Below are 22,144 nucleotides of genomic sequence, written 5' to 3'. Positions count from 1 at the left end.
ACCCTTTGACTTTTTTGGCATGGATGACCCTACCAAGAGCCAAAGTGCAAGGCCCTGACTCCAGCCAATGTAGCTCTCTTGGTCCTTTAGGCACAGAAGCCTTCAAACTTTATGGTAAGGTTGTGGTCCTCTTGTAAGAACCAATAAATTTGTTAACATGAGGAAGTCTGCAGATGTTGGAAATCCAGAGCAACACATACAAAATGCTGGAGCAACTCAGCAGTTCTGGCAGTGAATAAATGGTTGACTTTTTGGGCCGAGACTCTTCATCAGGACTGAAGTAGAAGGGGGAAGACACCAGAATAAAAAGTGGGGAGGAGGATAGCTGGATAGGTGAGGAGAGGTAAAAGACCTGAGTAGGGAGTAGAAGAAGGGAAAAATATTTTTACCAGAAGGAGAAATTGATGTTCATGCCATCAGGTTGGAGGCTACCCAGATGGAATATAAGGTGTTGCTCCTCCACCCTGAGGTTGCCACCTCTTAGCAGAAGAGGAGGCATGGATTGACATGTCAGAACGGGAATGGGAATTAAAAGGTTTGGCCACCAGAAAGTTCCCAGAAAAGCTTTTGGTGGATGGATAAATTTGTTGCTTGAATTAGAAATCTCAATATTACTCAAAGATGGTCTAAATTTTGTAGAGAAAGAATTTATTTGTATTAGGTTAGAATAATATTTTTGAATGAAGGTTTTTCAAATTGTGCCAAGAATCGTGAAAAGGGAGAATCTTCTCCATGTATGTTATTATTCTTTTGTTAGCTGTAAAGGTGTACCTGGACTCTTGTAAGATGGACAGTAGAAATTATATCAAAACTGTTCTAGTTAATTTGAAAACAGGCCGTTCAACTCATAATTTAACCTGACCATCAAGCACCCTTTTTACACTAACCTATTTTATTTCCTCCAGATTCCCATAAACTTTCTCCAAAATCTACTCCCAACATCTACACATTATGGGCAGTTTAAGTAGCCAGGATGATTTGCCAACCTACAAATGTTTGGGATGTGCCAGAAAAATGGAGCACCTGAAGGAAATGTCCAATGTCCCATGCTCCCAATTATCCTCTGCACTGGTGAGCCCCGTCATAAATTGCGGGACCGCTTTGCTGAACAAGCTCATTTGCCACAAGTGGGTCTTTGCAGTGGCCAAACATTTGAATTCTGATACCCGTGCCCATTCCGACATCCAATGCTTGGTCCATGGTTGCCTTTTGTGCCAAGATGAAGCCACCCTCAGGGTGGAGGAACAACACCTTATATTCCATCTGGGTAGCCTTCGACATGATGGCATGATTATAGAATTTCTCCCTTCTATAAACAAATTCCATCCCCACCTCTATTTCCAACTTTTATCTTTTCTCACCTGCCTTTTACTTCTCCTGGGTCCCTTCATCCTTCACTTTCTCCCATTGTCTGCTCTCCTCTCCTCCTCTCAGATTCTTTTCTCTTCTTCTCCAGCCCTTGACCTTTCCTACCCTCCTGGCTTTACCCTCTAGCTTGTCCTTCTTCCCCTCCCCTGAACTTTTTATTCTGGCATCTTCCCCTTCTCAGTTTTGAAGGAGGGTCTTGACCCGAAATGTCCACTATTTACTCACTTTCATAGATGCTGTGTTCCCCCAGAACTTTGTGCGTAGATATTGGCATGTGCAAACTGCACAGAGCACTGAACCTGGAGCTTGATTGCCAGTGCCACTTTCTGATCTTGATGTGTAGTAAATACTTTTTTTAATGCATACTTGCACGTTTTAGGCCTATGGTGGTATTAAAATGTTTACAACAATCTTACTTTGTGTCAGAACTGTGCTGACAGTAAGCCTGTATGTATATTGATTCTAAAATTATCATTAATTAGTAGGGTAGGCATATTGTTGTCTGATAATCGCACTAATCATTTTTGTACTCTACAATTAGGTTCTACTTTCAAGAACACTTGAAGAAAAATTTGCTGTCAATAAATCCAAGTGCTCTTCAAACCTTGGAGACGTTAATGCAGGAGATTCAGAATACTAGTCGGGCAGATCCTGAGATTCTGAAGAGTTGCGAGGTTGGTTGATATTGTAAATTTAAATATTTTCAGACTATGAATTAATGTATCACTGGATATGTTTGTAAAGTCAAACAAGCTAAGGTTTTGTTCATAAAGGTGCACTGATTTGTGGTTTTTGACATTTTTATGAATTCTAGATGAAATACAAATTCTCCTGACATTCTTTCTAGTTTGCCCCTTTCTTGCAATTTTGAAACGTTTTCCTTCTGAAAACTCACTGTGTTACCTTGTCAGGGGTCACTTTAAAATTAATTTGTAAGTTGCTCCCTTTACTTTTGTTCTGAGGTTGTTTCTCACCTTTCTAGTTGAGGGACAGAGGGAGAGAGATTACAAATTAGCAATTTTTAGTTTTTGTCTGTACTTCTAGAAGTATTTACTGCTGTGTTATAGTAGGAAAGGGAGAAATTATGCATTTTCCTTGGTGACTTTCATGTCTTTGGGACGTACCAAAGATGTTCAAAACCAGAAATCCTTTTAATGCCAGTAGATATGGCAGCCAGTTTGCACATGAGTCTACAAAATATTAACTGTTAGAAAAATCATCTATCATAGTATACTGTCACTTGAAACTGTTGGCCAAGATTTCCTATTATTCAAAAGCATTTCCTGGAATCATTTTTGCGTGTACCTCCCCATCTGAACTGGGAGTAAGGGCTGATTCCATTCTTTAAGTCAAATCTCTTAATAGTTCAATGCCAAATTGTTACCTTTATTATGTACATAAGTTTTGGAATGACACTTTAACTTTCAATCTCTCATCTCCAAAGCTTTTACCTAGTCAAACCCTCGAGCATTGTGTCCCAGTGCATATCGTATACCATATTATGAGTTATAGAGGATTCTGTAAAAGAAATCATATTCTGAATTTATTGGGATTGCTTTATTAGTGTCGGATTTATTGAGATGCAATGTCAAACTTGTCAAAGTTCGAAGTAAATTTATTATCAAAGTACATATATGTCATGATATATAATCATGAGATTCCTTTTCCTGTGGGTATACTCAGCAAATCTATAGAATAGTAACTATAACAGGATCAATGAAAGATTGACCAGAGTGCAGAAAGCAACAAACTGCCAATGCAATTATAAATAAATAGCAATAAATAACGAGAACATGAGATAATGAGATAGAATCCTTAAAGTGAGATCATTTGTTGTGGGAATATCTCTGTGGATGTAGTTATTCCCTTTTGTTCAAGAGCCTGATGGTTGAAGGGTAGTAACTGTTTGTGAACCTGGTGGTGTGGGTCCTGAGACTCTTGTACCTCCTTCCTGATGGCAGCAGTCAGAAGAGAGCTTGGCCTTTACGGTGAGGATCTCTAATGAAGGATGTTGCTTTCATATGGATGTGCTCAATGGTTGGCAGAGCTTTACCTGTGGTGTACTGAGCCAAATCCACTACTTTTTGTATGGTTTTCCATTCAGAGACATTAGTGATTCTATACCAGGCTGTGATGTAGCCAATCAATGTACTCTCCATCACACATCTATAGAAGTTTATCAAACTGCATTTTGTTCATACAGATCAAATCACTTCACAGGGCATTGAGGTAGACCAAGGTAAAACAATAACAAAATGTAGAATAAAGTGTTACAGCTACAGAGAAAGTGCAGTGCAGGCAGACAAAGTGCAAGATCATAACGAGGTACAGTACTGTGCAAAGGTCGTGGGTACATATATAGGGTGCCTAAGACTCTTGTACTATACTGTTAATTTTATGTATTGCACTGTACCTCTGCTGCTGCAGCAAAAAAAAAACAAATTTCATGATGTGTGTGTGATGATAAACCTGATTCTGATATGGGTCTCTATTGTGGACTGAGAGTGGGAAGGGGAAGAGAGAGAGGAGGGAGTGGGAAGCACCAGAGAGACTTTCTATAATGATCAATAAACCAATTGTTTGGAATCAAATGAGCTTGGCTGGTTTTGTTTATGTATAATATTTAGATTGTGAAATCAAGAGTACATCTTATCATATTTGGCAACCATTTAACAGTTTTATAACAATGGGATAGAAGCTGTTCTTTAGCCTGGTGTTCTGTGTTTTCAGCTTTTGTATCTTCTACCCAATGGGAAAGTTGGCAGTGGGTGGGGTGGGGTTTTTGATTATGAGAAGAGTAGATGGTCTGTGGAGTGGAGGCTAGCTTCTGTGTTGTGCTGAGCTGCGCCCACAATTCTCTGCAATTTCTTCTGGTCTTGGGCAGAGCAGTTGTCATAACGAGTCGTTATTGCATCCAAGTAGGATGCTTTTTTTGATGTACTGATTTTAATATTGGTAAGGGTTGATGGAGACATCTCAAATCTCTTTAGCCCCCTGAGGATGTCGAGGCCTTGGTGTTACTTAATTTTTGCATATACAGTGATTGAATAAATACTGATGTAGGTAAAATAATGTTTTTTTTTGTGGGTTCTCAGCTAAGATGGCTACAGCTATTTAAACTAGTGGAGAAACAGTACCAAGACCAGATATTGTCTCAACAAGACCAATACCATTGTCAAATCCAAGTGAGTAAAGCGCATTTTTGATGATTATGTTAAGTTCATGAAAGTGGATATCATTACTGGCCAATGGAGCTTGTTTTACTCTCAGCCATTTCTGGCATCTCCAAGCCTGAATGCTTGAAACTGCAGTGAGCAAAACAGTTCTGAATTGTTTTACTGTTTATTTCTTTCAAACTATGTGACAAAATCACTGTTTATTGTACACAAACACATGCAACTGATGATATTTAAAAATTGTTCGCTCTAAGCAAGGTATACAGTCTAATGGCCACACAGACGGAGCTAGTTAGAAACTGTTTGGCAACATTCTCCTGTCCCAGTTAGGCAGCGTGGTGCCACAAATAAAGGAAGGAATCCTGGCTATTTTCTCAATCAGTTTGTGATCTTTCAGAGTTGTCTCAAGTAAGCGGCTGCTCCGATTAACTGATGGCCCAAATAACCGGAACCCACTGTATTGAAATGTCTGAAAGTCAATGTATCATGTGTAATATTGCTTGCCGCTTTCGCCCTGACCCTTTAACTTGTAAGAATGTGTAATGAACAAAATGAAGCTTACTTCAATGGGAAAATATTGTCAGTTTAGTATCTAAATTGTATTTTCAACCTGCCATTTCTAGCTCATCCAAGATGAAATCAAAGCACTAATCCAGTTACAAAATGAAGGTGGTGTCAAACATAGTACAGCCAAATTTCCATCAACTTCAAAGCACATGGATGATTTGACTGGATGTGATACTGTCAATGGCCATCACGTAGAGGAGTTGAGACATTCTGACTGTGGTAAAGCAAAGGGACAACTACCAGCTACCAGCCAATGTACTGATGAAGAGATACAATTGCAAGACAGCATGGAATTGAATTGTGCAAGTGAACAAAATAATTTTCCAAGCTTTGATGCAATAAATGAGGCGAGATTGAATACTCTAGACAATACACAGACAATGAAGGAGAAAGATTCAATGCAATTCCAGCAAAACCAATTCAGTCTTCCTCATCTGAAAGAAAATGGACACCAAGCATTCATTTCTGCTGCTGGTGATAAACACTCTTTCACACTTAAATTTTCAAGCAAACCGGTTCAAGACTTGAAGATAAATCAGGAAGCAAGTAACAGCAAATCTGAGATGGAAATTAAAATGGAGACTGAAAGTCAGCTTGGCAAACAGAATAATGCCAATGGGTATGTAACGAAGCTTTGGAAAACATGCAAGAGATAATATCGTTAAAGTTGATGCTTAATGTAAAATCCGTGGAATTTTCGCTTTGCCCATTTAGAAATTAGTCATAAGATCTAAACTTAAGTATCATATTGACAGTCAGGATTGAAATGTTCTTTTCCGGCAGAAAAATTCAAAGAGACCCTGCTCAAATAAGTATGGGATGTTCTGTTGAAGGTGTATAAGATGTTGGTGAGGCTTAATTTGGAGTATTGTATATAGTTTTGATCACCTATCTACAGAAAAGATGTAAATAAGGTTGAAAGAGTACTGAAAAAATTTACAAGGGTGCTGCCAGGACTCGAGGACTCAGTTGTAAGGAGATATTTAACAGCTTTGGGCTTTATATCATGGAATGTAGAAGATTGAGGAGAGATTTGATAGAAATATACACCATTATGAGGGGTATAGATAGGGTAGATGCAAGCAGGCTTTTTCCACTGGGGTTGGGTGTGACTACAACTGAAGGTCATGAGTTAAGGGTGAAAGGTGAAACATTTATAAGGAACATGAGGGGGAAAGTTCTTCACTTAGAAGGTTGTGTGAGTGTGAAATAACCTGCCAGCACAAGTGGTGCATGTGAGCTCGATTTCAACGTTTAGGAGAAGTTCGGATAGGTACATAGATGGTAGGGGTATGGAGGGCTATGGCTGTGGTGCAGTTGATGGGAATAGGCAGTTTAAATGGTTCAGCGCTGACTGGATGATCTGAAGGCCTGTATATGTGCTGTACTTTTCTATGACTCTATACTCTGCCCCTGTAACGGAAGTGGGAACTGGGCAGTTCAGTTTCATGTGTTCGTGGATACCGCAAAGTATTTTATTTTGAATACTTTATTCATTTAAATTTTTTTTTTAAAGTTTGACATCTTGGGTACAGAAGGTTAAACAGAAGAACTGGAAATCAAAGTCTGGAACTAGAGCCTCGTGTGATACTATGCAGCCACAAGGAACCAGGCAGCTACAGGAGACTGAAACGGCAGAAGGTGTAAGTGAGCTCACCATTGAAGCTTCTCCTGTTAAGTGTTCTCCAGCCATTGTTGTTAATTATTTACCAAAGGAAAGATGCTAATTTGATGTTCTGCAGCTTCCAACAGACTTGCACTATAATAAATATCATCCTGATTATGGAATCTTAACTTAGTTTTGAGCTAAAATTTACCAGCCCTGAGAGAAGTCAAGTAGATTAGGGTTGTAATTTTGGCAATTGCACTAGGAAATTATCCTGTCATTAAGAAGAACCTTGGCTATTGTAAATATAGCTTGCCAGATTTTATTCTTGTGTATTGAAAGTTTTCTGAAAAAACTACTTCACAGAAGCAACCTGGAAAAAAAAACATAGTTTTATAGTGGTAAGTAAATCCTTGATTGGTGTTGGTTACATCTCTGAAGCATTAAACACAACTGTTTACCAGATAGTTTTGATCAAGTTTGTCAATAAATCTTCAGCTTCAGGTAAACACAAAATGGAGGGCCTCTTGTTTAACGTCTTATCTCATTAGCATTCATTTTGAAAGGACCAGAATATAAAAGGGAAGGGTGTAATATATGTTGCTGCCCGTTATGCCAGTGGAGTTGAGGGCAGTAATGAAAATCCATCATCTCTGGTGGTGTTCAGGGCTTCCTTCGTCATGTCAGTAGCTTCTTTTCAGTTTGTGCAAGTCCCGGGTGGAGACTCAGGAATACTGTTGCACCCAGATGATAAGGATTCTTCATTGCTGTTTCCATAACAGCTTTGTTTTACCAGTCAAGGTTGTTGGACCTAAGCTGAACCCCCGAACCAGGACCACTCTCAGTCTGGCCTCTACCCTTTGAGCTGCTTGGTATGGATGACCTAAACAAGAGTCAAAGTATAAAGCGTGGACTCATGCAAGGATTGCTCTCCATGTCATTGAGGGATGCAAACCTGAAATCATGATAAGTTTGTGTCTCTTGGAAGAGGGGTGTAATGCTGAGGCATTGGGCAGACCACATTTGGAGGATTGTGAGCAGTTTTGGGCTCCATATTTAAATAATGATGTACTGGCATTGGGCCAAAGGAAGGTACGGGAAGGTTAATTTATGAGATGCATTTGATGAGAGAGTTAACATATGGGCCTGCGTATGCTGGAGACTAGAAAGATAAGGGGGGGGGGGGAGATACCAAATATTCAGAGGCTTAGATAGAATGGACATGCCGAGGATGTTTCCAGTCATGTGAAGTCTTGAACCAGAGGTCCACAGTGTCCAAGTAAAAGAATGTCCCTTTAGAACTGAGATGTGGAGGAATTTCTTTAGTCAGATGGTGATGAAATTCTGGAATTCACTGCCATAGGGGATTGTGAAGCCCAAATCATTGGAGGTTTTTCATTCGTTTGTTGTGTGCAGTGTTGTATCATGTGGTTGGTCATGGCTTTTCCATGACCATGATTGTTCTTGGCAATTTTTTTCTACAGAAGTGGTTTGCCATTGCCTTCTTCTGGGCAGTCTTTGTAAGATGGCTGACCCTGTCATTGTCTTTGGAGATTGGCTTCTGTCAGTAGTTGCATAACCAGGACTTGGTGATATGCACTAGCTGCTCATTTGACCATCCACCATTTGCTCCCATGGCTTCATTGACTGATCAGAGGAGGGTGGGACTGGTTGATGCTAAGCAGGTGTTACAACTTGTCCGAGGGCGATCTGCAGGTTAGCAGAGTGAAGGAGTGCCTTACATCTTCTTTGGTAGAGACACATCTCCACCCTGCCACCCAAAGGGATTGATATGTTCTTGAATAGTAAGGGTGTTAGGTATTACAGAGAGAAGGCAGGAGAATAGGGTGAGGGAATAACTAATTCAGGGATGATCAAATGGTGGAGCAGACTCGATGGGCTGAATGGTGCAAATCGGCTTCAATATCTTATGATCTCCACTTTCTAGAGAAGTGAATTTGTTTCTTTAAAAAAAATTATAACTGCCTTTGCAAGCTTTCATTGTGCACATTGTGTAGTTAAATGAAAAAAAAAGACAATCGAAGACTTGTCAGTTACGTACAGAATAGTAACCGCACTATAAAGACTTGTAACAGTTCAAGAAGACTCAATGCTACATTCTTTAGGTATTTTTAGGTGGATGATCATTGCAATTCAGGGTCTGAGGGCAAAGAAATAATGAAGGATAATATTTTGGAGATTTAATATGACTATGAATATCTCTTTTATAACAGAGCTTTACAATTATTTCCAATTTTCAGGTTCATTTGCCATCTGCACGTTCTTCTCCCAACTGCTCTTTCTACCTCAGCAGACCTTCCAGCAGTCCAAATTCTTTGGTGTCCAGTGTTTCAGGTAGATACAAGCTTGAGTGTCTTTGATTATTTCAGTTTCAATTCTGATTAATTTTGTATGCTGGTTGACCTTGTATCTTTCTACCCCAGGGTCAGAAGCTCTGAGGATGAATGCTTTTCTCTATGAAATAATTAGATATGCTACCATGAACTCTGATTTGGACAGTGCTGTAATTTTCCAACTTTATCTTGTATAGCTGAAAGGTGAATTTCATAAGGTGTGGAATCTGACCTCTGCTTCCATTGCAGAAGAATACATTTTGTATTCAGCACTCTGCACCATTATTATGAGCTTGGGTTTTATTAGGAGCTTCTTATTGGCTTGGGAATTAAAACATTTTCTAGTGAATGGCATCCTGTTGTGCCAAGATGAGTCTACCCTCAGGGTAGAGGAGCAACACCTTGTATTCCATCTGGATAGCCTCCAACCTGATGTAATGAATATCGATTTCCCCTTCTGGTTTAAAAAAAAAGTCACCCCTCCCTCTCTCCCCCCGCTCCTGTTCCCCAATCTGGTCTCTTAACTCTTCTCACCTGCCTATTATCAACCCCTCCCCCCCCACCAACCCCAAGTCCCCTCCTCCTTCCCTTTCTCCTTTGGTCCACTCTCCTCCCCTGTCAGATACCTTCCTCTCCAGCCCTTTATATTTCTTATATACCAGGCTTCATCTATCACCTTCCAGCTTGCCTTAGAATTGTAGAAAAGTACAGCACAGACACAGGCCCTTCAGCCCATCTAGTATATACTGACCTATTTAAACTGCCTACTCCCATCTTCCTACACCAATTCCATAGCCCTCCATACTTAAATGTTGAAATCGAGCTTGCATGTACCACCTGCACTGGCAGCTCGTTCCACACTCTCATGACTCTCTGAGTGAAGAAGTCCCTTATGTTCCCCTTAAATATTTCACCATTCACCCTTAACTTATAACCTCTAGTTCTAGACTCCTATAACCTCTGTGGGGAAAAAACCTGCTTGCATTTACTCTATCTATTACCCCTTATAATTTGTATACCTCTATCAAATCTCCTCTCAATCTTCAATGTTCTTGGGTCTTGGGAATAAAGTCCTAATGTATTTAATCTTGTAACTTGGGTCCTCCAGTCCTGGCAATGTCCTTGTAAATTTTCTCTGTATTCCTTCAACCTTATTTTCATCTTTCTTGTAGGTAGGTGACCGAATCTGCACACAGTCTCTAAATTAGGTCTCTCTGATGTCTTGTACAACTGCAACATAACGTCCCATCTCCTGTACTCAGTACTTTGATTTATGAAGGCCAATGTCCTAAAAGCTTTTTTAATGTCATTTCATATGAACCAATGGAGGAATCAACAATAACTGAGGATCTCCATGTGTCCATAAATGTCTTAACGCTGTGAATTAATGACAAAGGGTAGGATGATCTTGGTTCTGAAATGGAGACACAGAGAATGAATATTTGTTTGTAGATGACCCTATTCTAAAGTGCCTGCACTTCTGATGCTTTTGTTAGTTAGAGAAAGACCAACTGCAGTTCTGGTTTCAAGCTCAAAAATTCATGTCATTCCCTAATCATCTGTATTTTGGTACTTTTATTCAGAGGGATAGTGTTGGAACAGGCCCTTCTGGCCTTCTAAGCCGTGCTATCCAGCAACACCCGATATAACACTAGCCTAATCGCAGGGCGATTTAAGGCCTAATTCAGAACAAATAACTAACCTAATAACCAATATGTCTTGGACTGTGGAAGGAAACTGGAGCACTCAGTATAAGTCCATGCAGTCACAGGGAAAACTTTCTTATAGAGGATGCCAGAATTCAAAGGTTCAATTTAATGTCAGAAAAATGTTTACAATATACATCCTGAAATGCTTCTTCGTCACAAAACATCCATGGAAACAGAGAAGTGCCCCAAAGAGTGAAGGACAGTTAAGCGGGAAAACCCCAAAGTTCTCCCCCCCCCCCCCCCCCCCCCCGAGTGTAACGGCGGCAAGCAACAATCAATCCCCTCTCCCCCCACCGGCAAAACAAAAAGCTACACTACACTAGCGTGGTGCCTTACGGTATCTACATTTTTTTATTTTTTTAAATTTTTTTATTAGTTTTTCAAAACATTTTACAAAATTAAAAACCCCAAATCCCAATGAGGAGCATTAATACAGAGCAAAGTTAAGCATACAATAACAATATGCTACAGAGGAAGAGAATTTAACAAAAAAGCACCTAAATTAAAGACAAGTGAGCTTAGTGTCCTCCCCAAACCCCACAACACAAGAAAAAAAACAATTCCAGACCAACCACCACACAATATAGAGAGTATAAGTCCAGACAGTCAAACTCCCAGACTGTGAATACACTTAGCAACAGAGGATAATAATGCCTACTACCAGAAAAAAAAGGGAGCTGAAAGCAAGGGACCGAAAAGAAAAAAAAACCCTAGTCAAGAGGAAGGTTATGAAAGTACTCGATAAAAGGCCCCTAGATCTTATGGAACTTTAAATCCGAATTGAGAACTGAATAATGAATTTTTTTGAGGTCCAAGCAGGCCATAATGTCGTTAAGCCATTGCGCATGAGTGGGCGGGGCAACATCTCTCCATCTAAGGAGGATCAAGCGTCTCGCCAGGAGAGAGGCAAAGGATAGTATTCGGCATTTGGTCAGACCCAGACATAAATCTGTACGGTATCTACATTTTGAGATTAGTTTTTGTTGGAACCTTAATGCTAAATGTTTATTTACTTTTATTTTTGCTTTAGGACTGTCATATTGGAAGATGGACGAGGGGGAGCTATACCATGCTTTACCAAACAACAAGGAGACTGATGTATTATCTCCCTCCAAAACCGTCAAAGCATTACGTGTATGTCGAATGTGATTCACTAAGTAATCTACTGTGCAGGTCCTTCAAGGAAGAGATCTTTGTAAATTACAAAAGGGGACAAATGTAAAACTGATAGTTTTAGACCATAAGATATTGGAGCAGAATTAGGCCATTTGGCCCATCCTGTCAGCTCTGTCATTTAATTGAGGCTGATCTAATTTCCCTCTCAGCTTCAATCTCCTGCTTTCTTCCCAAATCCCTTCATGCTCTGACTAATCAAGAATCTATCAACTTCTGCCTTAAGTATACAATAAAGACTTGGCCTCCACAGCTGCCTGGGTCAAAGATTTCCACTCTCTGGCTAAAGAAATTTCTCGTCATCTCTGTTCTAAAAAGACACCCCTCTATTCTGAGGCTGACTCCTCTGGTCCTAGAAATTCCCAGACATGTTCAGATTATGGTATTACACTTACAGTGGCCACTTTATTAGGTACACTAGTACACCTCGTTAATGCTAATATCTGATCAGCCAATTGTGCCAGCAACTCAACTCATGAGTGCATGTAGACATGGTCAAGAGGTTCATTTGTTGTCCAGATCAAACATCAGAATGGGGAAGAAATGTAATCTAAGTGATTTTGACCTTGGTGTCAAACAGGGTGGTTTGAGTATCTCAGACACTACAGGTCTCCTGGGATTTTCACACACAACAGTCTCTAGAGTTTACAGAGATTGGTGTGAAAATTTAAAAAAAAAGTCCAATGAGTGGTCCTTCTGTGGGCAAAAGTGCCTTGTTAATGAGAGGGGTCAGAGGAGAATGGCCAGACTGGTTCAAGCTTACAGGAAGATGACAGATGGTGTGCAGAAGTGCATCTTTGAACATACAACATGTCAAACCTTGTATGGGCTACAGCAGCAGAAGACCATAAACATACACTCAGTGACTATTAGATACAGGAAGCCACTTAGTGTACATGAATGTCTTGAAGCATCACTTTCTCATTTTTCATTTATAATTTAAGAAATTAACTTACAGGCTTTATTTTACCTATTGAACATAAACAGGATAATGAATTTATAAAAGTCCATCTGAAGCAGGAAAACAAAGAGTGATCATTGGGTCTCTTCTATAGTTACATGGTTAATGGAACAACAGCAGTAGGAATGAAACTGATCCAGTGTAGTCTGAGGAGTTTTACTCCATCATGATTGCTGTTAAAACATTGAAAATTGCAGCACAGTACAGGCTGTTAGCCTCACAATGTTGTGCCAACCTTTTAACCTACTCTAAGATCAGTCTAACCCTTCCCTCCTACATAGCCCTCCATTTTTTTTATCATCCATGTACCCATCTAAGAGTCTCTTAAACGTCCCTAATTTATCTGCCTTTAACTCCACCCTTGGCAGTACATTCCACACACTCACCACTCTCACCAATGTCCCTAATGTACCTGCCTTGACCCCACCCTTGGCAGAGCATTCCATATACCCATCACTGTCACCAATGACTCTAATGTATCTGTTACTGCCCCCACCCCTGGCAGGGCATTCCACACACCCACTACTTTCACCAATGTTCCTAATGTATCTGTTACTGCCCCCACCCCTGGCAGGGCATTCCACACACTCACCACTCTCACCAATGTTCCTAATGTATCTGTTACTGCCCCCACCCCTGGCAGGGCATTCCACACACTCACCACTCTCACCAATGTCCCTAATGTACCTGCCTTGACCCCCACCCTTGGCAGAGCATTCCATACACCCATCACTGTCACCAATGTTCCTAATGTCTAATGTATCTGTCACTACCACCACCCCTCGCAGGGTGTTTCACATACCCACCTCCTTCTCTGTTTTAAAAAAAAAACAACTTGCATAATATTGTCAGAAGTGACAGTATGTAATTATTTTCTGTACTTAATAAACACAACTGACTATATTTAACATCAAAGTGCATGTAATTTCTGCCTTGGATTTTGCATTTGTTATCAAAGTTGGAGGCATTTAATTAGAAAGATCGTATCTAGTTGATCCAGGGTCACCATTTCACAGTGGTTGAAGGGCTGAGATTTCATTTTGATTTTGTTTCAGGGTTGTGATATTTAATATTTGTATAGGATGTTTATTTGAATTAAACTGTTCTTTTTTTCCCCACTGTGACCCTTGATTTCCACCTGACTAGCCTTACACAGAAATGAGTGATCATCGTTAAAGGATGTGTTCAATATCATGTGGGGAGGGAAACTCGGTTTATAGAACATAGAACAGTTCAGCACAGGAACAGGCCCTTCAGCCCACAATGTTGTGTCAAAACTAATTAAACTAGGAATCAAATGCCTAACCAAACTAATCCCTTTTCCCCACACAATCTCATTTTCCTTCATATCCATGTGCCTCAGGGTGAAGGAGTTCTGACGTGTCAATCCATGGTCTCCTCTTGTGCCAAATGTGACCACCCTCAGGGTGGAGGAGCAACACCTTGTATTCTGTCTGGGCACCTCCAACCTGATGGTACGAATATTGATTTCTCCTTCCAGTGAACAAATTCCACCCTCCCTCCATTCCCCATTCTAACCTTTCACTTCTTCTCTCCTGCCTGTTACTTCCCCCTAGGTCCCCTCCTCCTTCCCTTTCTCCTATTGTCCACTCTCCTGTCCTATCAGATTCCTCCTTCTTCTCCAGCCCTTGACCTTTCCCACCCATCTGGCTTCACCTCTTATCTTCCAGCTAGCCTCCTTCCCCCTTCCTTCTCAGTCCTAAAGAAGGGCCTCTGCTTGTTTACTCTTTTCCATAGATGCTGCCCGACCCGCTGAGTTCTTCCAGCATTCTGTGTGTGTTGCTTTGGAATTCTTGTGTTTGTGCCCCTCTAAGAGTCTGTTTAATACTTCTGTTGTACTTGCTGGCAGCACATTGCAGCCACCCACCACTATCTTAAACACAAGACTCTGCAGATGCTGGAAATCCACAGCAACACACACAAAATGCTGGAGGTACTCAGCAGGTCAGGCAGCATCTATGGAAAGGAATAAACAGTCGATGTTTCGGGCCAAGACCCTTCATCAGGTCTGGAAATAAGGGGGAAGATGCCAGAATAAGGTGGTCAGGAAAGGGGAAGGAGTACAGGCCAGAAGGTTATGGGTGAAGTCAGGGAGGGGGAAGGATAGTGGGCAGGGAGGGTGATGAAGTGGAAAACCAGGGAGATAATTGGGGAAAAAAGGTAAAGGGCTGGAGAAGAAGGAATCTGATAGGAGAGGAGAATGGACCGTGTGAGAAAGGGAAGGGGGGCAGCAAGAGGAGGTGATGGGCAGGGGAGGAGAAGAGTAACAGGAGTGTGGAATTGAAAGGGGTGGGGAAAAATGACTGGAATTAGGGAAATTGATGTTCATGCCATCAGGTTCGAGGCTACCCGTACAGATGAGATGTTCCTCCAACCTGAGAGTGGCCTCGTGGCAGTAGAGGGAGGCCATGGATAGACGTGTTGGAGTGGTTTTGAGGACCATCGGCAAATCCTACTTTTTGTGGATAGAGCAAAGGTGCTCAACAAAGCAGTCATCAATCTACATTGGGTCTCACCAATGTAGAGGAGGCCACACCAGGAGCACCAGATACAGTGGATGACTCTGACAGACTCATAGGTGAAGTGTTACCTCACCTGCAAGGACTGTTTGGGGCCCTGAATAAAGGTGAGGGAGGAGGTGAATGGGCAGGTGTAGCATTTCTTCAGCTTGCAGGGATAAGCTTGAGAGATTAGTGGGGAGAGGTGAATGGACAAGGGAATTATGAAGAGAGTGATCCTTGTGGAAAGGGAAGGGAGGTAAAAATGTGTTTGGTGGTAGGATCCCATTGAAGATGGCAGAAGTTGCAGAGAGTACTGTGTATGTGGAGGTAGATAGAAAAAAACAATAAATATAAAATCAGTCTTATGAAACAATGTACAAGTAACTTGTATATATGAACATTGACTATGTGTGAAGACATTCCTTATATCATTTATCAAAACACACAAAAAAATCCAAGGATGCTTGAATAGTTTGCTTTTTAAATTGCCTTAAAATATTTAAAAGGCTTGTGTTAATCTGGACAATGGTGAGGGAAAACAAAATTATTTCTGTTCAGCTTCCAGCAGGTGAGATTCCTTCACTGAAGGAGATTTATTGCATGAAGCAGAGAGACAGAAAGCATCTATCTGGTTGGGGATCGTGTTCACCTCCACTCCTTCGATCTCCACCACAGGTAAAACTCTTTTGGCCAATGCCAACAGCATTTTATCTTTACTTTAGCATAAGATCCAGAATTTTCAGTGAATTGTTTTGGGATTGGGTAGATGGTGGTGTGCTGAAAGATACCAAGTTTGAGTTTAAGCTTTAAGTTTAAGCTTGCTTAATAATTGAAAGGTGAAAGAATTTGACATATTGGGTTCTTTGCATTTCAGCAGACAGTCAACTGGGCTATGTTTTTTCTATAGATAAAAAAGAATTTGGATTGGACTATAAGAGTCAGGAGCAGAATCAGGCCATTCAGCCCATCGAGTCTACTCTGCCATTCCATCATGGCTGACTTATTATCCCTCTCAACCCCATTCTCCTGCCTTCTCCCTGTTCTTCCTTCTTCTGTTGATGCCTTGAATTCCACAGATTCAGCACCCTCTGGCTAAAGAAATTTCTCCAGCTCTGTTCTACAACTGTTTCTAAATTTAGAGCTAATCAAAATTATTTTAGGATTGTCATTGAAAAGAAACTGGCATTTCTTTTTAATATTGATCATCAGGGTAGGATTGGAAGGTGCACTCAGGTTTTCCCGAAGGAGATTTTTTTCATGTAATTCCTTGCAGTGCAATGCTCAGTACTGGTGCTGTTATCCCATGACACGAGATAATGCAATCTTTGTTTTCTCTCTTCCAAACCAGCGTTGAATCCTTCCTTCATCACAGGTTAATTAGGGACACTCAGTTGATATAATTTAAATTTAATTTTGAGGCAATTACATGTGCACGCTGGACGTATGTACCTGCATACACACATCTACTTACTGACCCCAAGTAATCTATGAATCAGCAGAAGTGGATGCTTCAGACTTGTGAACATGGAACATCGGCCCATAACCTCGTGCTGGGAACTAGACAAACACGGATTGGATTTCTGTTTGGTATTTTAGCAAAATAACAAATACAGTGATGTCATCCATTCAGTATCATGCCTAACATAAGATCATATTGAATTTTGTAATGGTAAAAGTAGTTTAGCCCAATAGAACTGTGCTGTGTTTGAGTTCCATGTGTTTTTTCCCCCCTTTCTGCTAATAAGTATACAAAAACCTTTCAAGCTGCAGTATGTCAGAGAGACATAATGCTCTCCAATATTTCAATGGTGTTTCAGTATTTCATAAAGTTCAGGATAATATACTTGCACGCATTGAAGATTGACTAACGTACAGAAATGATGAGCTTGGCATAGTGGTTACAATGCTTTACAGTACCAGCGACCCGGGTTCAATTCCTGCTGCTGCCTATAGAGGAGTCTGTATGTTTCCCCCTTGACTACATGTTTTTCCTCCAGCTGTTATGGTTTCCTCCCACAGTCCAAAGACAGACCAGTTAAGATAATTGTAAATTGTCTTGTGATTAGGCTGGGATTAAATTGGGGGGGGGTTGCAGATTGCTGGCTGGCACAGCTCGAAGGGCCGGAAGGGCCTATTCAGCACTGTATTTTGATAAATAAATACAGACCAAGTGAAATAGGTCCAAGGTTGTTAATGATACAATAGTACGTGGCAGTGGAGGCTGAGGAGGATACAGAGAGGCTTTGGGGAAAGGGTTCCCAACCTTTTTAATGCCTTGGATTAATACCGTTAAGCTAGGGGTGGGTGGACCCCAGGTTGGGATCCGTGGTTTAGTGGATATAGACGGCCAAGGATGTGTCTGTTAAAATGCAGTGTGAGGAAAAATATGATGTCATCCACTGACAGAAAAGCATGATTAAATTTTGAGATATTGACAGCTATCGATGTTCCTCGGTATTTTATGCAACTTACTGAAAGTTAACTCACTGTAAAGAAGGCAGTCGATAGGTTTTACTGCAATTATCTAGGGCTGTGGTGCGGCTGTACCTTAGAACAGTGTGTGCAGGTCTGGCATCCGTACCAAGGTAAGGATATACATGTGCAATAAATGTTTACCACATTGAATCAGGGGATGATGGGAGGGTTTTATCATCTGTGGAGAGATTAAACTGACTGGAACTATACTCCCTCAGATTTAGAAGAGCAAGAGATGATAAAATGCTTATAGACCTTGATTGGGTAGGTGCAGAGATGATGTTGCCCTTTGCCTGGGATCAGCTACTCACAGCAGAGTGGTGGAGTGGTGTATCATTAGGATCCTTTGTACAAGAGATTGTGGAGGTTCAGTTGCTGCATTCAAGGCTGAGATCCAGAGAAACTTTTGGAACCACTCAGCAGGTCAGGCAGCATCTGAGGAAGGGGAAGCGTTCCCTCCGTTTCTCTTTCTAAATACGCTGCCTGATACTTGCTGAGTGGTTCCAGAATTCTCTTTATTTATTTTGTTTTCCCAACAACATAGAGTTCTGTTCAATTTCCAGAAACATGAGTGGACTTTAAGGGAATTGAGTGATATGGGCTTGTGTAGGTTAAGTGATGCTGGTTGAAAGATCTTCCATGATCTTATTGAAAGAGCAGACGAGGGATCTGTGCACTTTTTTGTGTGTTCTTTTTAAAAGAGTAGTTGATTTTTATAATTCATGTTCGTATTGGAATGAGTTTTAATTTTAAAAGTTGATCTGTCATTTTTTTTCTACTCCAAGGTTTTAACACTTGATCCCACACTTCACATGAAGCGTCCTACACCATTTTCTCCGCATGATCATTGTAGTACCCCAGTGGTGGTTTCGGAATGCGACACTCCATCTTCAATTAGCCCTGACTCTCTTGTGGGAGTAACCACACAAAGCTATTGCCATCCTAATTTGGGATCATGTGTACGTACTGCTCCAGAATCTGAATTGACAGATACTTCCAGATATACTGTGCGGAATAGCTCATTGCCTTCTCCAAACTGGAATCTCCATTCTGGTACTCAGTCTTCCACTGCTGTCCAAGGTCAACATTACTTAAACTTGAAAGAAACAGGGAATGCAAGTGCATTAGCAGGACAAGAGGGCAATTCTACAATAACTCCATCACCTGTGCCTTGCGTTGAATTGAGGAGCGGAAATAGTATGAATAGATCATTGGACCATAATGTTCCTGCATCGTCTCTTGAAGATCCTGTTATGTTATCTGTGTAAGTGAACTCTTTATTTAAAAAAATGTTTTGCATTGTTTGGAATCAATTCAAACTCTCAACTCTTCTAGTTACTTTTTTGTTGCGTTGGCACACGTTAATGTGCTGTGTTCACAGTGCCTCTTATTTTCAGTGCATACAGAATCCAAACAAATTATAGTGTACAGATTGGGAACTTCAAATTCACTTATTCAGATAGACACTTCAGGGGCTTGTTTGTTTGTTATAAGACCATAAGATATAGGAGCAGAGTTAGGTTGTTTGGCCCATCGAGTCTGCTCCACCATGTCATCATAGTTGACCCCTTTTCCTTCTTAGCCCCAATCTCTTTCCTTCTCCCTGTATCCCTTCATGCCCTGACTCATCAAGAATCTATCAGCTTCTGCCTTAAACATACCCAATGATTTGGCTTCCACAGCCACCTGTGGTAATGAATTCTACTGATTCATCACTCTCTGGCTAAAGAAATTCCTCCTCATCTCTGTTCTAAAAGGGTGCCCCTCTATTGTGAGGCTGTGTCCTCTGGGAAGCATCCTGTCCACATCCAGTCTGTTGAGGTCTTTCAACTTTCAATAGGTTTCAATGAGTTATGTGCCATGTCATAAGATGTATATAATAATAGGCATCCATTAGTCTAGAGAGACCATGGATTTGTGCCTTGGAAAGTTTCCAGGGCACAGGCCTGGGCAGGGTTGTATGGGAGATCGGCAGTTGCCCATGCTGCAAGTCTCCCCTCTCCACGCCACTGATGTTGTCCAAGGGAAGGGCAAGGGCTGATACAGCTTGACACCGGTGTTGTCGCAGAGCAGTGTGTGGTTAAGTGTCTTGCTCAGGGACACAGCACACTGCCTTAGCTGAGGCTCGAACTAGCGACCTTCAGATCACTAGACCAAACCACTTGGCCCTGCGCCAACACATGTATGACCATGATTGTTCTCAGCAAATTTTCGTGCAGAAGTGGTTTGCCATTGCCACCTTCAGAGCAGTGTCTTTACAAGACGGTGACCCCAGCCAATATCGATACCCTTTGGAGATTGTATTCCTGGTGTCAGTGTTCGCATAACCCGGGCTTGTGATCTGCACCAGCTACTCATACGACCATCCACCACCTGCTCCCATGGCTTCACATGATCCTGAATGGGGGTCGGGTGGGGATCTAAGCAGGTGCTACACTTTGCCTAAGGGTAACCTACAGGCTAGTGAAGAAGGAGCATGTTACACCTCCATTGGTAGAGATTGAGATCCAAGATGGCGGTGCGACGCAGCTTGCAGCAGCCACTCCGGAACTGATTATCTGTTATTTGTGAAGTGGGGAGCCGTGCGCAATCATAATCGATTGAAAATGGACGTGGAAGCACGGAGAAACATCGGGAAATTCCAGGAAGACCTTCTTCGTTGCTGCTGCTGCTGTGAGGTCTGGGACTCTGCTGGGAAGAACAGGCCCCCAGTCCTCGGGGTCGCATTGCCGATGGCCGTTGGCGGGGCCATCTTAATACACTCAGCAGAGGATGGTGCTCGGAGAAGTTGTGCCGGAGGAGATGGCCCTCGGCTCAGAGGTTCGACGGACTCAGGTCGCTTTCGTTGTGTGTTGCATCTGCGAGGCTGGTTTTGACGGAGCTTCCATTGTGTGCTGTGTCTGCAAGGCTGAGTTGGGCTTGGAAGTCCATAGCGGGGGTACTCCTTTCTGCCGCCAGCGTGGGATGGCGAGTCTGTCGGGAACCTGGGGACTTGTGGAAACTATGGTGATTTCTTTTGAACTTACAGTCCTTTAACATCTTGGACTATTTTTACTGTGCCCATAGTCTGTTTTTTTTTAATCAATTATGCTATTGTTTGCACTGTTGTAACTATATATTGTAATTATGTGGTTTTGTGCAGGTCTTGTAGCTTTAGTTTTTGGTCTTGTTTTGTCTGGTGGATTTGGAGCTCCTTTCCGTGGAACGCGCTAGACGGTAGCGCGATATTAATACGCAGCAACCTCTCTGGACTCTGGATTGGGGATTACCAAACGTTATGTGGATTTTCTGGTGTAGTCTGTTTTGTCATAGGCTTTTGTGATATCATTCTGAGAGAACGTTGTCTCATTTTTTAACTGCATTGCATTTGTGGTTTCTAAATGACAATAAACTGAATCTGAATACATCTCCATCCTGACTTTCATAATTAAACTTTCTGATCTCTGCAATTTATTTCTGCATCATAAACGTGAATTCATATTCTCTTTTTAAACTTGTTCCTTCCAGTGCTCGCCTAAACTTGCGTGAGAAGCATGCACGGCATGTGGCTGACATTAGAGCTTACTACGAGGCAGAAATCAGCAGCCTAAAGGAGAAATTGGATGCTTTAAGTTCACCTTCTGCAGTATCTGAGGCAGAAAAACAGAACCAGAATCTTTCAAAAAGGTAGCTTTTGGTTTCAAATAAATTAAAATAAAGTTTTAAAAAAGCAAATTACTTGCTGTTCTTGTGCTTAATGTTATTTGGAATATAACCAAAATGTATGCTCTTTCTTGCTTACTGCCTGTTACGCCACTAGCGCTTAAGGTAGCAATGAGGGCCCTCCATCTCTCTCTGTTGCACACAGGCATGGAAAGATTTATCATTGCTGTTTTCGTAACAATTTTTGTTTGACCAGTCAGGGTTGTTAGCCCTGAGGTGAGCTGGCCTCTACCCTTTGACCTGGGCATGGGCGACCCTACCAAGAGTCAAAGCACATAGCTCTTCAGGTCATTGAGTCACGCAAGCCTCTAAACCCTACAACAAGGTTTTTTTTCTAGTATAGTTATATTACACATTAAAAAGGCTGCAATTGTTTAAAATAATAAAAAAACAAATCTCAACAGGCACAAGAACAGGAATGTACTTTAACCTGGTGAACAGCATGATGGCCCAGATGGATCAGGATAATGCGCTATTGGACATTGGCAGGATTGTATGTTACTAGATCAACACAGCCTGGAGAGCAAATCG

General features: G+C 41.4%; 1 protein-coding gene across 3 annotated transcripts in view; it reads left to right on the top strand.

Moving 5' to 3' along the window:
- LOC140730921 (M-phase phosphoprotein 9) overlaps window positions 1-22,144 on the top strand; it is a 115,291-nt gene that overhangs the window by 33,253 nt on the left and 59,894 nt on the right. For all 3 annotated transcript variants that reach the window (XR_012099700.1, XM_073051996.1, XM_073051995.1), the window contains exons 2-10: window positions 1,910-2,042; window positions 4,464-4,553; window positions 5,168-5,730; window positions 6,628-6,754; window positions 8,979-9,072; window positions 11,811-11,914; window positions 15,995-16,111; window positions 18,697-19,175; window positions 21,419-21,577. Coding sequence is in view for 2 of the 3 variants with exons in the window: in XM_073051996.1 (XP_072908097.1) it covers window positions 1,910-2,042; window positions 4,464-4,553; window positions 5,168-5,730; window positions 6,628-6,754; window positions 8,979-9,072; window positions 11,811-11,914; window positions 15,995-16,111; window positions 18,697-19,175; window positions 21,419-21,577 (1,866 nt within the window). In the remaining variant the exon portion in view is untranslated. The remainder of the gene's footprint in view (window positions 1-1,909; window positions 2,043-4,463; window positions 4,554-5,167; window positions 5,731-6,627; window positions 6,755-8,978; window positions 9,073-11,810; window positions 11,915-15,994; window positions 16,112-18,696; window positions 19,176-21,418; window positions 21,578-22,144) is intronic.

Source organism: Hemitrygon akajei, chromosome 7 (genome assembly GCF_048418815.1).
Source record: "Hemitrygon akajei chromosome 7, sHemAka1.3, whole genome shotgun sequence".
Lineage (NCBI taxonomy): Eukaryota > Metazoa > Chordata > Chondrichthyes > Myliobatiformes > Dasyatidae > Hemitrygon > Hemitrygon akajei.
Note: the sequence above shows the minus strand (reverse complement) of the source record. Positions and strands in the feature narration are given on the sequence as shown.